Here is a 15,855-nt window from a genome sequence, read left to right as displayed (position 1 = left end):
GCGTCTGTGAGGTTAGCCTTGAACTCTTGCGCGCCTCAGCGCGTGGTTGTGTTGACAGCTGTCAAGCAAGAGCACGTAGTCAACCAAAAAGCACGAGGTGTGAGGTTAAGTCCGTTCATTATGACGTTTGTAAGGTTAGCCTTGCCCACTTCTTCAAATTCCGTGCCTCACACCTGTCAAAACAAAAAATCACGTGGTGTAGGTTAGAACCCTTCAAGATGACAGCTGTGCGGTTGGGCTCGTTCTCTTTTTCAAATTCCGCGGCTCACACCTGTCAAAACAAGTGTACGTGGTCTTTTTTGTAAACTATAGCACGTGGCCGTGAACTCATAGCACGTGGCCTTGACGTAATGGTGTTAATGACCTTGCCAGGGAAAGTGCTGATTCAGCTCCCATTGTTTCTGAATCCCTGTTGCTCCACTACTTTTGTCATCTGTGATTCCTGAAATGGCGCTGAATCTGTAGTTTGCAGAATAAATACACTTAGCATGTACAATGTATCACCATAACAAACGTGGAGTAAATATGTGACAAATATAATAATTCATAAATATAAATATTTACTTCCAATTCCACTACTAGCCTGCAGAATGATTTTATTCTTCATGTTACCACACTCCATTGGAAAAATTATAAACCGATATGACAGAGTCTGGGATATTCTATGCACTTTTTCACAAAGTGTCCGGCTCCATGGCTAAATGGTTGGCGTACTGGCCTTTGGTCACAGGAGTTCCGGATTCGATCCTCGGCAGAGTCGGTAATTTTAACCGTAATTAGTAAATTCCGCCGGCACAGGGGCTGGATGTATGTGTCGTCTTCATAATTATTTCATCCTCATCGCGACGCAGGTCACCTACGGGAGTCAATTCAAAAGACCTGCACCTGGCAAGTCGAACTTCTACTCGGACATTCCCGACACTAAAAGCCAGACGCAGTTTCATCCTGTCACAATGTTAAGCCTAGTAAAATGTGACAATAGAACTAATGTTTACTGTAGGAATGTGATAAAATTGTTATAGATACTTCAGTCCACTTATTTTTGCAAAACAATTACATTTTTATCGTTTTTTGGGACTTGGATTCCAAATTTCTTGTCTTTGAAACACTGCATGAATAATTATTCTTCTTCCATAGCTTGAAACAGCTAGGTGACGCTAAGCAATTAACCAACACTGTTCGTTATCTGGCGCTTCGCTTAGCTTTAAGGTAGGCGTATTGCGTAGCAGAGCGCGGATGGTGTGAACACCTGGCTTAGGAAGAAAGCACTGGTTATGCTTAGCGTTGAGCAACACGCGAAACACTACGCGAAGCGCGCTCGGTGTGCACGCGGCATTTCTTACGCCAGGCTTCTCACTTACATCTTTCCTATCTAAAGGCTTTGGTCAAATTTTGTTCTCTTCTGACCCGAGATTTTAAGTTGGTGAGGCTTAGGGAGTCTTTAATTTGCATCTCCTTCGTGGCTCTGTATTTTACTGATACCTTCATTCTTCGATTGATCAGACCTCTTCCTTTTTCTCTTGTGATTATGACTGAGAGGGAATGATTATATGTTTGTACTTTTCCTTAAAACAATAATCTCGTCGCCATAAGACCTATCTGTGTTGGTGCGACGTAAAACAAATAGCAAAAAATACCAATAATCACTACCACCACGAGCTTCATCTGCTGCTCGCGCTATGTATTCTAAGGCTACTGCCATACTTCCGTGATCCCATGCTGCATTACTGCGTGAAATCTCTCGTCCAAAACGCACAGCGCTAACTTGGATGGGACCGGCCATACACACCGTGGGACAAGGGACAAGGCGCGTCTTCAAGGTCCCCCGCTCCAGAATGGGCCGAGGTCCTCCCGTTCACTACCTGGCCACACTTGCCAGAAGAAGACGTTGCGGTATTGTACCGTTGTTTAAATACTGAGCGTGGTCCATTTGCGTTCGTTTTGGTACTTTCACTTTTCAGAATGGAATTAGTGAATTAATAATTTTGGATGTTCAGAAGTACCCGTGACTTTACGACTCAAAGGACCAAGAGTTCAAAAACAGAGGCATGAAGAGAAATGCGTGGTTATCACTAACGAGTGTTGTGCTGGGGGAGACCCGACGCCTGCGAGGGCATAAAGGGAAAACAGAAAGAAGAGGATGAAGTATAGGGGGGGGGGGGGAGACATTGTTTTCCTTTTACTGATAGCATTTTTCAAAAAGCAGGAAAACATTTCAAATGAAGTCACGGACGTTATGTATTGCAACCATACCACCCACGCCATTGCCCCCATACAACCATACAACGGCAGAATTACCCCCAAATTGGGCGATCGCCATACGGGACCGTAAGCCAAGGCGTTCGATGGTATAGGACCTTTTCAGTCTAGAGTCAAATGCCACCTCATCTATAAAGCGAAGAAAAGTAAACTCCAAATTGATGGGTGAACAAAAGGTCTTCCGACCGTGCAAGGATCAACTGCACTTCCTCCGTTCCATAGAATACAACCTCCGACCTCCCAGGGCCACGGTGCATTCGCGGCATAATATCAAACTATAACACTAAAACTAACTTAAAGATATAAGTGAACGGAGGAAAACTAAGATGCATTCAACTTCGGCAAATGATAAGCAGACAAACTTTAAAACTCTATTTTAATATAGCTTGATAAAACACAAAAATAAATTCAATGTAACCCTGAATAGCACTACAATAAAAAAGTACAGTGTCTGATGGACTGAATACATATGCTCGGAGATATGACTCCGTTCATTTAAAAATTTATCAACTTGAACGTTCTTTTCGTTTACGTCATGACGACGTATAGGCTACACCTAGATCATTAAACACGCATTAATTTGAAATATTCTTAAGTATAGAAATATCCTTGTAAACGCGACGGTTCTCATCAAAGACTTTCTTCACTATCAGAAGGAAAACGCTATCTACGCAAACTCGGAGACAACTTTGAGTGGTCGCCTAACTAATTAACTACACAATTCGGGTTCAGGAAAGGAAGGTCCACCTTGCATGCCGTAAGGAATTTGTTAAACGACCTAGAGGAAGCTCTTAGACATCCCAAAGGAATATTTCACATAGTATTCGTAGACTTCACAAAAGCTTTCGACTTATTTTCCAGATCAGAGCTTGTTCAGAAACTAGAACATATGCTAACGGAGGACCACGGATTCACACGGGTAATAAGGAACATTTTGGCCTACAATAAAGTGGAAGTATATGACGGAATATCGACCTCAAAAGAAATAATCCAGACAAATGGAGTTCTGCAAGGGGACCCACTGAGTCCCATCCTGTTTAACGCCACGACAGCAGACATCACAATGATTCTAGAGGAAACAACTTCAGTTTCTCTCTATGTTTACGCAGACGACATGGTCCTGGGTTCCCCAAACCGGCAAGAGCTACAGAAAGTCCTAAATAACCTTCACAATTGGGCAGTTGATAATGATCTCAACATAAACTAGAGAAAGACAGTGTAGCCTACATGGCTTTCCGAAAAGGGGGAAAACTAGCAGCGGAAAACAAAATGACTCTCGGCGAAGAAGAACTTACGTCGGTAAATACCTACAAATACCTCGGCGTCACCCTGCAAACAACGTGCCACTCTTTCAGACACCACATAAAGGAACGAGCAACAGCTGCCATCAGAGGAATATACGATTAAAGAACATAACCAAACTCTCACTACGAACAGCAATGACACTCTTCCACGCCAAAATAACTCCCACTATCTCATACGGCCTAGAGATAATATGGGAAAGGCTAACAACAACAGACCTCACCACGATAGAAAAAGTGAAAGCACGATTCCTTAAGAGAGCACTGGGCGTGGCAGGATCGTCACCTTCCAGACTAATCTATGAATTAGCAAGGGAACCTTTCTATATAGAAGACCTCCGATTCAAACTACACCTGCCATCTACCCTGCAAATGGAGAAGGTACTTGAGCAGAGGCATCTGAAACAACAGGACATACCACTGGATTTTTACGCAACGGAAGCAATGACCGATAGACGATGGACACAGAAAAATCAGGAACTAAGAAACGTAATCACTAGACTCGCCGTACACGGCTTCCATCACAAAATTTGCAAAAACATAAAATATCATGAACCGAACAAAGAATGTATATGTTCTCTGTGTGAGAATCCATGCGACAAACACCACATAACACTGTGTAGTAAAAGGGAAAAGAGCATAGTTGACTATAGCGAAGACTAAACCGTCTCGAGCATCTGTGAATCGCAGTATGTATTGTGACAATTTCATGCTTACTTTGTAACCTTGAAACCTATTGTTGTAACCCATTATATGGCCATCTGGCTGCAATAAATTCTTATTATTAAAAGTAATAAGCTAACGCTAACCTGTCTCAGTCTTACCCTTGGCTTTGACAATATGAAAGTGGCTGCGGTATGAGTGATGTTAGTAATGCCATTCCTTATGCAGCCAGTCCCTGCTATGAATGGTGTGAAAAAGTCGCTCATAGAGTCGGTTGGTGCACGCATTTCAGTGGGCTTGGCAGACTGCTATGCAATAGCAACTTCTGGCCCAGTGAGGAAAGCAACGGGAACCTACCTCACTCCTCATTTCCCTAGTACGCCTCTTGAGTGACACCTAGGCAATCTATGACAGCTAATGGTGGACCTGTTGAGGATCCAACCAGCCTTCGGGCTGAATACCCAACATACATACATACAACGCTAGTAGACAATATCACAACCAACAATAAAATTAAACAGATGTCGGGTCCGGAATCGAACCCACATCGCAATGAACACGATGACAAAATTACGAGGCAGAACCCGCTATCGAATTCAGACATCAAACCTGAAATAAATCTCAAAGAACACATTCAAAAATTATGTACACACAATACAAACAGAAGTGTAGACAATAAACACATACGACTGGCTGTATTTCATGGAACTAAAAGATAATAAACTTATGTGTGACGGAAAATCCAGGGTTTGCCTTGGACTTCGAACCGGTGGTCTCCAGGATGCCACCGACAAATGGGTCTCTGAAAATCTTTACCTAAATTATTCTAAAGATCAAGAAACAAATACTATTCTGGCGTCCCAGTTACTCAATTTTTTTACAGAGATAATCATGAACCCGTATTGGTGCACAGGCTTGAACAATACTCTTGGCAGTATTATTTCTTACGGGAGCGGCCAGGTTCCCCTTCTCACATATCATAAATCATAACGTCGGTGACCCTTCATTTTAAACCTTCTTAAAACGAGACAACCAGTCTCCCAGAGAAAACATCGTGGTAAATATATATCATTTTGACCAATATCCTCTTATCATATTCAAAAGCTTCGTTCGCTTATTCATTCACTGCCCATTTACAACTCTTTAACTCACATCAAGCCACTATTCATCATTTCAGTGTCACATCCATACACAGGTAATACGTGGGTTCACAACTAGTAGGTCGCACAAATAAATCAGCCTATGGTTTTCCAACAAATTTGAACGCAAAAAATCTCAAGTGGATCTGAACGTATCCATAACTTTATTAAAATTTTAAAGAAAATTATATACTTCTTGACATAGAAGGAAACCTCTATCTATCTAAAAATGGGAGGACGTCCGTTTGAGTCCAGGCTTGTCACATATTACACAAACTGATACAGCCATCTCTATATTCTACTCATGCAAATTTACTTTAAAATCAGAGTGTATTGCTACTCTCACGATTATCATATCAATACTGGCATTTTGAAGACACTACCGTCATGCATTACCAACATAGATTGAGTATTTATATAAAGAAAGGTATTAATTTTACTGTTTGAAATCTTCAATAAAACAAATCTATATTTTACCCTCGCAGTCTAAAGCCTCCCAACTTTTCAGTTATTTCGTCTATAAATCCAGGCTCGAAAATTTACCCCATATTCCAGAATTTCCGTTCCCATTCATTTACATAAACATTATTTTATACCGTATGAAGTCCATTTACAAGTCTCTCCCTAATTCAACAATACACGCATTGTACATTTACCAACCTATCTTACGTGATTTAACATAATTACATAAAATAACCCCGCACTTACAAAGTTAGGTATTTCAAATTTAAAGTACTCATCGTCATGCCGATAAAACCATAGCTCGGGCCTTGGGAAGGCCCTTGGAGTCGTTTAACCCCTCATGGCGCTGGCGTGGATCACTTGTTCAAATCCTCTTCTGGTCCTCTTGAGCACCTTCATAACCCTGGGGTCTTCTTCACTGGAACAAGTCTAATGTTAATGACGTTCAATTAAATTACGTCCTTCACCAACACAGTTTATGAAACTCTAATACAGTTCCCGCGGTCTTTTTTACAGCGACACAATCGTCCTGTTAGTCAAATTTTCACATACTTTCAGTAATTTAACTTTATCTGTAACTTGAACATATTATTTCATACAGCGTATCGATAAAATGTACAGTAGCACTCCCGAACAAAGGTAAGGCCAGGACACCAGCGGACCGCGTGTCTGCCTCCAATACTTCACGTCAAGTCACCCCTTGCGCATCACCGCGGGTTCTTTAATAATTTTACCCCTACACGAACAACAGACGGTGGAACGGCTCCCACCACATTTTGCACATCAGCCGCTCTACGAGTTCTGTAACACTGGCGATGGGGTTAAACGTGTAGCTCAGAATTCCAAGTAATTTGGTTGAGTGCGGGAAACAAATCGATCTGCGGTTTATCAGATATTTACCTTTCCGGAGATCCCCCGTCTGGAGTCTGCGTTATCAGCTAGCGTGGGTACGCTACTGGTGCTTATATAATCTTCTGGTGGCGTAATTTTCAACTCGTTGAAATTTTACAAACAATTATAATTTTAGCAGTGGTCTACTATAAAAACATATCCCTTACTAATTAATTCTCTTATCTCGAAATCTTACAGCACAAATCAAGCTTGCACGTTGGCATTACCGTGTTTCGGCCATTTTTATTGGGCGGAGTTATCACTATGTATTTTTCTTCCGTGTAATTTTCATAGCTCGCTCTCTTTCTGGGGATCTCTCCAGCCATGACGGACTTGTGTTTGCACCACCAAGTCGGAGGTGTTGTGCAACCTGATGCAACTTGACTTCGACATGGACAAAGGAGTTTGACAAAAGTTTCCACTGCCTAAACCAATTTTCAGTTAATTATCTGTATGACCGATACGGTGATAGTATACTCCAAAATATCTTTATTTTCTTTTAGTTTATTTTGTAGGAGCACAAATTGTCTACTTGCTGACTTGTCACTATTATAGGATGGATCCAATATTTTCTTTGATGACTTCGACGAACAACCACCACAGAACATAACGCAACAACTGAGTTTTTATGTAATGAAATTCCTTTGATATGTAGAACAATGGAGATGCTTTGCTTTGCAACATACACGACACTGATAAAATCACGTCGTGCAAACACGCAAGTGTGGCCACGCGCCCTGTCATCCAGCTGTGTGAAAAACTACGCAGAAAACCAGCGTAACAAAACACAAACCCAATTCTGTTCTATCTTAAGTATTAATATATGTATTTTACATGTCATTTTACCTATTAAATAACGGCATTATTTATTCAGAAATGTGTATGTTTTATTTTTGAAACTTCGTATCACGTGCTACAAATAATCTGTTAAAGAATATGGCAGAACTTCCAACTGTTTACATATATCTGTCCTCAACCACTTTCATTGTCTCTTACCTCCTCTCTTGTTTAACAAGAATAACTGAGGCAGACTGCATCTGTGTGATCAAGACAAATCCATTTGAAACGCGTACTGCAGGATATCCGACTAGCCTTGTTGCGACTTCTTCCGCACATGTAGTAGCGTCCTCGCACTCCGACTTGTGGATGATTAGCAGGTCTCTCATCATTTTCGATTTCCAAGAATAACTTGCACCTCCTCTTCACCTCCTTGGGTCATTTCTTGCTGAATTTTTCTCATGACACAGGGTTTGATGATATCCAGATATCGTATGGGACCTTTCTTCTCAAAATATTTGGAAAACCATGGTTCTTCTTACAAAACGATTCCACCTATGTTTTTCAGATCAAAATACTTCCAATGACCACAGCCGACAGTTTCTAGAAATATATTCTCACACATTTTGTCCAGGATATCCAGTGAAAATTTTGTTTTGTTGAGGGATATCAAAAGTGCTGGTTTCTTTTTTCCACCTATGTCTTCGTTGATGTCCCTTTTTTCACGTAACGTGGACAGCACTAGAACACCTTTTCCTTTATTCGGTACGTATGATACTACACAAGCGTGCATTGGGAATGCAAACTCAGAACTGTGTATGTATTTTTATTCTTGGAAACTTCCAGTTCTTCAGGGATATCTCTTTTATTCCTTTTCACGATGCCAACATATGTAGTTTTGTTCTCCAGAAAATGTACTACAATTAGAACTGGAATAGCAACAAGGTCATCACTTCGCTCACTTCATCCGTGCATGACATGAGATAATAATTAAAATTAAGAAAATAAGAATTTAAAAAATTAGTAATTAAGAATTAAGAAAATAAGCTCGTACCTTATGACAGGAGATGTTGGAAATGTTCTTCTCCTGCATTACTCCAAATTTTAACATTTTCATAGCCCGCCATGTTCAGCTCTTTGAAAGCCTGGCTTCTTGTCCAAGTCGTCCTAGGAATTTTGTAGGCGTGTGTTCTAATCTTTCTGCGATTTCATTTACTTTTTCCTCGTTAGGCACACCTTTTTAACACTTCGCTTCTTATCGAGTAAGGAACCAGTTCCTCTCAATTTGTTTACGATTTTCCGCACGGTCTCTCTATGTGGAGGGAGTACACATGGAAACTGTTACAAATCACCTAACAACTTCCCTGCAAGACTCTGTTTTCACATAATTATTGTACATAAATACCCTTTCCTCTACCGTGTACACATGTGGAGGCATTATGAGAATTATACCCCGAAGTAATACTTCACAACTGGAGAACATTTGGAGCGACAGATCAACACTTAGTACACGTTCTACGCACAGACCTGAACTGCCAAGTGCGGGCATTCCCGAGCTGTCACTGCACTGTGTAACGGGAAGTGATGATTCAACGGGAGGTAGGTAAGCTGGGCGCGCCTGCCGGCCAACCGATGAGAGAAACTCACTGTACATACATACATACTTACGTACATACATACATACATACATACATACATACATACATACATACATACATACATACATACATACATACATATCTCTTTTATTCCTTTTCACGATGCCAACATATGTAGTTTTGTTCTCCAGAAAATGTACTACAATTAGAACTGGAATAGCAACAAGGTCATCACTTCGCTCACTTCATCCATGCATGACATGAGATAATAATTAAAATTACACATGGAAACTGTTACAAATCGCCTAACAACTTCCCTGCAAGACTCTGTTTTCACATAATTATTGTACATAAATACCCTTTCCTCTACCGTGTACACATGTGGAGGCATTATGAGAATTAAACCCCGAAGTAATACTTCACAACTGGAGAACATACATACATACATACATACATACATACATACATACATACATACATACATACATACATACATACGTACATACATACATACATACATACATACATACATACATACATACATACATACATACATACATACATACATACATACATACATACATACATACATACATACATACATACATACATACATACATACATACATACATACATACATACATACATACATACATACATACATACATACATACATACATACATACATACATACATACATACATACATACAGTACATCCTCTTTGGGACTAGTCGCATTACATCATGTTGTGAGCTGCTGAGTTAAAAAGGACCATCTGGTTGTTTGCCAACATATATTTCCATATTGTATACATATGTTGTGTATTAACTAGGCAAAAGATTTTCAGCCCATGCTTGGTAGATTTACCATGTATAAACAGCCTGTAAGTGCACTTTACATACATACATACATACATACATACATACATACATACATACATACATACATACATACATACATACATACATACATACATACACTACATCCTCTTTGGGACTAGTCGCATTACGACATCATGTTGTGAGCTGCTGAGTTAAAAAGGACTATCTGGTTGTTTGCCGACATATATTTCCATATTGTATAAATATGTTGTGTATTAACTAGGCAAAAGATTTTCAGCCCATGCTTGGTAGATTTACCATGTATAAACAGCCTGTAAGTGCACTTTCCACGAAATGCAATCAGTTAGTTGCTCATCAGTGCACAAGAACTCTCCGGGCTTCAACGATTTTAGGCAGTTCTTCACAAATATGTCTCTGATCGGTGCAAGTTTATATGCTGCGTTCCGTTCTTACCTATTGTATGCATCTCGTAACCTCTTTGTTGGCGCAGTTGGGCGGAAAGCGCATGTTTCAAGAAAAGACGGATCGAATGCTTAACTCCCACTGTGTAGATAATGTCCCATGTTACGGCATTCTATAATCACTCTGAAAACTTCGTGAAGATGATAATGTTACAAGTATGTTATACAACAAATTTTATCTCCCGCCAATGCTCGCTTGGAGGACTATTGTCATGTGCTTGCTTTTGAGGTGTCACAATAATGAAATGTCTCGAGAAATTAATCCTAAACTCCATAGATACCTTTAATAGTTGTTTTATAGGATTATGTAAAATACTGGAATGACATTTTTAAAACTGTATACAGTACCAAGAAAATTGTACCCCTGGATGACAGGAGACATTCGCGTGAGCACCGGAGTATGTATCCTCCTCTCATTCCACACTGTCCGTCAATTATTTAAGACTGGTGAAAGAAACTGGCTCTAACCTTCGAATTGTGATATACACTGAAGAAGGAGTGGTACTACATTGCTCCAATTGCACATGCAGTTCGAGTGTTCGGTTGTGATTCGATTATTACACTTTCACGTCCCTCTGAGCGCAAGTTTGGACAACAATCAATACAGGATGTACTCACCACGAACTGAAATACTGTCCCCTTCAAATTTGGCCTATAATAAGCATTTATTGTTTCTGACTGTGTAAGACTTTTATTTCATTAGCACGGGCGATATTCTCCAGTCCTGTGTTACAGAGACAGTATCACCTGTCCAGAATCGGTCACGTTGGCGAGGGGGAGCTATGTGTTGAATTTTTCTAGTGAGCTGTCAGCTGTCCTCACGTGATCTACAGAGGAGAAGGCCAAGGCCGCTTCGCCAGGTTGGCGCATGGCAAGTTCAGACGGAAGTACTTTCGAGAAATGAAACGCTAGACGTCGGCCAATTACGAACAATTATGGTGACACACCCCTCTATGTGCGTTTTTGTTGATGACAATTTCTTCAGATATCTGCTACCGATGTTATCTTGATCAACGTTGTAAATTTCATCTTTTTTAACTAAGTGATTATCCAGACTCAATCACGCATTTGAGGGACGTAAATGACTTTTCTTTGCCCGATACCGTCATCGAGAAATTTCCAATATTTGGGATTAAAAATAAAATGTAATATTCAAAGGCTGGAATTCGTTGTAAATATTGTAAATAATTCTCGTGTGCCTTAGTGTGAATGCTGTGTGTGTGATTGATAATTGTTTCAGTGAATTGTGATATTTCTTTGACTATGGTTTTGACCTGGCCACGTGTTCGTTACGTGAGTCCTGGTTATCAGCACCGTTGTTTGTGTCGTTATAATTTTTGAAGATTTAAACCTTTAGTGAATTTTATTTTGAATTTAACTAAAGAAAGGTTCAGAATACCCTATAATAATGAATAAGAAGGAATTATTTCAGTGGACAAGCTTCACCATTTATTTTTGTAAAGTCTACGACGTTAAAAATGTCCTTACATTTGTCAGATTCTAAAGATTGACATTACGTTTGTCTGATAAAATATTAGTGAAAGTTTTGGAGTTACAATTATTGTATAAACACGATTGTGTAATATCAAGTCCAATGGAGACATTTTTGAGCGATATTTCGATAAAAATTTGGTTTCACTATTTTTTCTAATTAATTGAGATAACGTCTAATTCATTGTATTAAGGAAGGAAAATTTATTTGAGATTGCAAATGCTAAGATAGATAAGTCTGTTAATTTGACGTCCAGGATAAATTTAAATCAAATAGTTTCACTTTCTTACAACTTGTAAATAGTATGATATTATTGGAAGGAGGTCCTCCCATGTAAAATATCATTTTTATTTTTGTTGTTGTTTCGTTAAGCCAGGAGTAAGGCTAATGCTAGTCTGTATATTTACAGAGATAATGCCGTCCAGTATATTGGAGAAGTTAATCACCATGTTCAAAAACTGGCAGAGAAGATAATATAATTTACTTATCAAGATTTGTTAATTTAATTTTGTTAATGTTGAGTGTGCTAGTTTGGAATAAATATCAAGAACCTGTTGTTTTATATTTTGTGTCATTGTCGCTAGTCCTTGTCTCTTTTCCTGCCTTCAAAAAAATAAGCAAAGCCAGACAACGAACGGTCTCTCAAACGGCAACAGTTGTTTATAGCGTGCTCTTTTCTGTCGCCGAGGCATGTTTGACGGGGAACACTTCACTGCACAGACTACGCTACACCAGAGTCCGTATACTGGAGTTGATTCCTCCGCGACCAATCGCGTGGCGAGACCTGTAGCAACAATCCAATGGGTCTAAAATTTTGATCGCTTACATACCTACATGGCATAGTTCTAATATCTTGAAAATCAACACAAACGACCAATGCCTTCATGGTTTTGCAATTTCCATTTTCTTAAGTGTAGAAACAATAGACAATGCCATCGTAAATACCATACCTTGCCGCGAACCCAAGTACAGCGCTTTTCGGGATCGTTCTGACAAACGTACTTCTCTGGTTCTGTCTTGAAGTGCCAGTCTATCTCTGTTCCAAAGTAGTTGAGTGTTAGCGAAGGGACGTCAGCTCCTGGCGGTTCATCTCCACCAGCCTCCACCAGCAGCACTTTCCACTCCGAAACCTCTGACAGACGACTAGCCACCACAGATCCAGCTGAGCCGCCGCCTATCACCACGAAGTCGTACGTATCATCAGGTTCCTGACGAGGGGAAATTCGACCACAAGGATCGTTCAGATCACATTGTGAGCGGATGAAGATGTCCAAGATACTCATGAAGAGTACGAAGGCTCCTCCCCCACAGGTGTTGGCCAAGGACGGTCCTATATAGGAAGCGGGGCAATCGCAGACCACTTCCCGAGGGCAGGTGCTGAACTGAAACAGTACCAAAAGTATGACACAGTTACACCTATTTTTATAGGAACAGAATACCACAAAATGATTGTGTTATAGATGTCGGTTTTTTTTTAGAATGGTCAAAAGTGATCTTGTAATATTTCTCAGATGTACTGATTACGATTATGCCTAGACAATGTTAGAGGATGAATACATTGAAAATGCATTTGACAAGTATTTGTATGGCAGTCTTATATTATTGACGAATGGCAGTGAAACGAATTAGTGTGGAAACATTTGCAGTGGTACAGTATAAACGAAAGCCTACTCCGCATTGTACAATTCAACAGAATAATGGGATGTTAGTAGACAGATCACACGTCTCGATTATAGCCTTTCGGCCCATAGGGCCTTCAGTGCAATTTCGTAACAATTTCTAACTAACGCTGCATACAGTGGCTCAAAAAATTATTGGTCTTCCCATAGCCGTGGTATGAATGGAACAGTATAGTACAAATAATGGTGCATATAATGGAATTACACGCATTTAGAAATGCAGGACAGTCAAGTACATAGGCAGATTGAATATGGAGCCAAGGGGATTCATGTTGTTTGTAAACGGACCAGTAATACAACGGCGTGCGTCATTACACGCCAAACAAGTATTGGTTTAGTAAAAAATATCATCGTGACTTTGTGCTGTCTGCCACAACTCAGGCTCATTGTGCCTGTGCTGACACCTTGGAAGGTAATATTCAACACTGTTTCCGTGCTCAGCTAGCAATCGGAAGGAAAATGAAAGAAACAATCGTGGAAGAAAGAAGGATTGCAGTGCGACTATTTCAAAGTGGTAAACTTACAAGGACATAAGTGAAATTATTGGAAGAGCTGTTACCACTGTTAAAAATATTGTGTACTGGTACAAAAGAACAAAGATAATAGAAAATAGACCAAGAAGTGGCTGCCCCTCAAAGTTATCAGTACAAGACAAACGGCAGATTGTGCGTAAAGTAGCCCAAAATCTTCAGCTAAGTGCGCCGAAGATAGCAGCTGCGTTACAACAAGATGTAGGAGTGCAAATGTCATCTGAAATCATCCGAAATGGGCTACGCTAAAGCGGGTATGCGGGAAGAACAGGCCATAGAAAGCCGTACATCAGAAAGGCTATCAGGAAGAAGAGAGTTGTGTACGCTAAAGAGCCCAGAAATGACAACTATGAGGATGGGAGGAGAGTTTTTATCGATGAGAGTAAATTTGCCCTCTTCAGGTCAGACAGACGAGTGGCTGTGTGGAGAAAGACGAATTCTGAACTTGAAGAGAAGAACCTGCAGCTACTGTGAAACATGAAGGCGGTTCTCTGATTGTCTGTGGTTGCATGAGTGTGAAAGTGTAGGTGAATTAGCCTTTATTGACGTGACTATGGATCACAAAGCATACATTAACATCCTCAAGACACACTCTCAGCAAAGTATACGTTTACGCAAGGTAACGACCCCAAACACACAGCCATGAACATGAAGTTATGGCTGTTGTATAATACACCGCGTTGGATGGAAAATCCACAAAAATCTCCCGACATCAACCCCATCGAGATTTTGTAGCACTATTTGGAGAAAAACGTGAGAAAACTTGCAATATCAAACAAAGCTGACCTGAAAGAAGCCTACTCACCGAATGGAATAACATACCAAAGGAAACTACGGAAACCTTGGTACGACCGATGCAAAATAGATTAGATGAGATTATAAAGAGAAGAGGAGGGCCTACCAAGTACTGAAACGTTCACGAAGAATCAAGAAACTGCATTGTGTTAATTCAGACCAATATTTTTTTGGTGACAAGTGAAAATGATTGTTTTAAGTTATGTTTTATAGTTAGGGCCTATATGGACGTAGAAGAATTATGTTCTCTTTACAACGTACATGTTACACAAGATGATAAATAATCAAGGATTCTAGTATATGTCAATTTTTGTCATCATTCCCTTCGATTCCTCCTCCTCACATGTAGCATTTCTCGACAGACCAATACTTTTTTGAGCCACTGTATATGGATATGGAAGTGGTGTAACTTTTGGTAGGGAATCGAGTTGGTCAGAATGTGGCCTGCACCCTGGAGTATGGATGTTTAGATGAGTAGGGATCTGGCCATTCTGTGCTTGAGTCCTTGAGACCATCGGCATCGTAGTTGCCCAAGGAGGAAATAAGCTCATTGGAGTTGGAATTTACACCAGAATAGAATTTCCGGCTTGTCTTCTGAATTCTGGTGTAAATTTCTTCCATTTGTAAGTCGTTATGTACTTCTCGATTCCGTTCAAACCAATGCACGCCAGAAATCATGCGTATGGCTCTGTTCTGGACGCATTAGATTCTATCAAGATGAAGTTTAGCTGTGATCCCCCAGATGGGACTGGCGTATGCAAAGACTGGCCGTATGGAGGATTTATACAGAGTGAGCATGTTTTCTAGGTCGGCTTTCATTAATGGAATGATTCCTGAGAGGTGCTTAATGATCTGAGCCGAAATTCTAATGGCATGATCTTTGAATGTCAATCCTCTGTCCAAGGTTACATCCAGATGACCACCGGATCACTTTGACCAGTGGTTCGGGGTCGACTCTGATGCCT

The 15,855-nt window shown here is 40.2% G+C and overlaps 1 protein-coding gene across 1 annotated transcript in view; it reads right to left on the bottom strand.

The window, feature by feature from the left end:
* The window catches only part of LOC136857205 (glucose dehydrogenase [FAD, quinone]), a 52,403-nt gene extending 36,892 nt beyond the window's left edge, over positions 1 to 15,511 (bottom strand). Inside the window, exons 1-2 of the mRNA XM_068229107.1 lie at positions 15,341 to 15,511; positions 12,837 to 13,268 (exon numbers count right to left, since the gene is read on the bottom strand). Coding sequence (XP_068085208.1) covers positions 12,837 to 13,268; positions 15,341 to 15,511 — 603 coding nt within the window. The remainder of the gene's footprint in view (positions 1 to 12,836; positions 13,269 to 15,340) is intronic.
* Positions 15,512 to 15,855: the final 344 nt, after the last annotated feature.

This window comes from Anabrus simplex, chromosome 1 (assembly GCF_040414725.1).
Source record: "Anabrus simplex isolate iqAnaSimp1 chromosome 1, ASM4041472v1, whole genome shotgun sequence".
Taxonomy (NCBI): domain Eukaryota; kingdom Metazoa; phylum Arthropoda; class Insecta; order Orthoptera; family Tettigoniidae; genus Anabrus; species Anabrus simplex.
Note: the sequence above shows the minus strand (reverse complement) of the source record. Positions and strands in the feature narration are given on the sequence as shown.